Source organism: Monoraphidium neglectum (genome assembly GCF_000611645.1).
Source record: "Monoraphidium neglectum strain SAG 48.87 unplaced genomic scaffold scaffold01000, whole genome shotgun sequence".
In the NCBI taxonomy this organism is placed as follows: Eukaryota; Viridiplantae; Chlorophyta; class Chlorophyceae; order Sphaeropleales; family Selenastraceae; genus Monoraphidium; species Monoraphidium neglectum.
This window is the reverse complement of record NW_014012628.1, coordinates 179-1,913: the sequence shown is the minus strand read 5'-3', so window position 1 is coordinate 1,913 and position 1,735 is coordinate 179. Positions and strand designations below refer to the sequence as shown.

Sequence of the window (1,735 nt, the reverse complement as noted above, 5' to 3'; positions counted from 1 at the left end):
GGGGGGGGGGGGAGAGGGGTGCAGCGCAGGTTGGAGCGCGGCGCTGTTAGCAGCGGGTCGAGCCAGTGCGTGCGTGCGGGGTGCGGGAATGGCGGCAGCTGTCGCGCCCTGTCATTGGGTCGCTCGCGGCGCCTGGCAACACACACGAGGTGTGGGCGGGCGAGCGGCACCCAGAAGCGGGGCCCTGCGCACTTATCAGGCGTCCCGGGGCGCCGCGGCAGACACCACTGCCGCAGAGACGGCCGGCAGCCCGCGCCCCACAGCACCCGCCGTCCATTCTGGCACCCCCCCAGCTATCGTCTCTCGGTGTTAGTCACTCTGCGCCGGCCCCCCTCCCCCCCTTGAACCAAACCACCCAGAGCCCCGCCCACCTTGAACACCTCGTTGCTGGGGCTGCGGCCAAACTCGACCAGGTCACCCGGCAGCAGCCTGACCGTCTCCCCGTCTCCCAGCCGCCGCCCGTTGACCCACGTCCCCTCGCCCGCGCCCGCCAGGTGCTGCAGGAAGTGGTCGCCCGCGGGGCCGTCGCGCCACGCGCGCGCGTGGCGCGCGGAGGACACCGCCGCGTCGTCCACGAGCAGCAGGCTGCCGGCGGCGGCGTCCGCAGAGTCGGCGGCGGCGGCGCCGGAGATGACGGCCTCGTTGTCGGCCGTCAGGTAGATGCCCTGGACAGAACAAGCGAAGTTTGGACCGAGCAGAGCAGCGGGAGTGGCATCGGTATTTTCAGCCCCACTCGAATGACGGCCGCCAGGTTTGTGCGCCAAAGCTAGCCAACGCGCCACCTCCACTCCCTGCGCAAGCCATGGGGCCAAGCCCACAGACAGGCGCCGATACCCGACGCGGGCGCGCCGCAGCCGCGCCTGGTCGCGAGCCGCTCCACCCTCCCCACACTGACGCACCGACAACGACGCAGCGCGCCCTGCCCGCACCTTGGCCTCGCTGCAGCTCGTCGCGTCCGCGCCCGACCCCTCCGCCGGCACGCGCTCGGCCAGCAGCATCCACCGCGCGTGCGTCGCGCGCAGCAGCGCGTCGTTGTCGCGCATAAACAGCTCAAACTCCTTTTCGCTGAAGAACTTCAGCCCGTCGGTGATGCGGCACGCGCCCGGCCGCTCCGCGCCGACGAGCGCGCCGATGTTCCCGCCCAGCACCCAGGCCAGCACCGCCGGCATCGTCGCCAGCAGCGCGACCTGGCCGGTCACGCGGCCCGGGTGCGGCAGCTTCCAGCGCTGGATCCAGCTCAACGGGCCGAGGCCCTCCCCCAGGTACGCCTTGTACGTCGACGCCATCATCGCCGCCATGCCCGCCATGCCGTGGATCGCGGCGGCGCGCATCATGCGCGAGTCCTGGTATTTCTGCAGCACCGCGTCCATGTCGACCTTGTGCGGCCGCCCCTCGGCGCCGGCCTGCGCGAGCGTCAGCTCCTCGGCCAGCGTGAGCGCGTCCTCGATGGCCATGCAGCCGCCCTGCCCAAGGTTGGGCTGCATCGCGTGCGCAGAGTCGCCGAGCAGCGCGACGCGGCCCTCGTGCCACTTGAAGATGGGGGCGCGGTCGTAGATGTCGCGGCGCAGCACGTCGTCCTGCGCGAGGGGGGGACCGGGATTGCGGCGGCGTTGCGCAAAGCGGGGCAAGCGACCGTGCCGTCTGAACGGGGGCTGCGCAGAGCCTGCTGCCCGCTGATCGGATGAGCGAGAGGACTGCGACGCGCCGCCGCCAACCAACCCACCCCGCTGCTTTC

The 1,735-nt window shown here is 72.2% G+C and overlaps 1 protein-coding gene across 1 annotated transcript in view; it reads right to left on the bottom strand.

Moving 5' to 3' along the window:
* The window catches only part of MNEG_6252 (zeaxanthin epoxidase), a gene marked incomplete at both ends in the record, with an annotated part of 2,610 nt that extends 1,126 nt beyond the window's left edge, over window positions 1–1,484 (bottom strand). The window contains 2 exons of the mRNA XM_014045269.1: window positions 372–665; window positions 930–1,484. Coding sequence (XP_013900723.1) covers window positions 372–665; window positions 930–1,484 — 849 coding nt within the window. The remainder of the gene's footprint in view (window positions 1–371; window positions 666–929) is intronic.
* Between the last annotated feature and the right edge of the window lie 251 nt (window positions 1,485–1,735).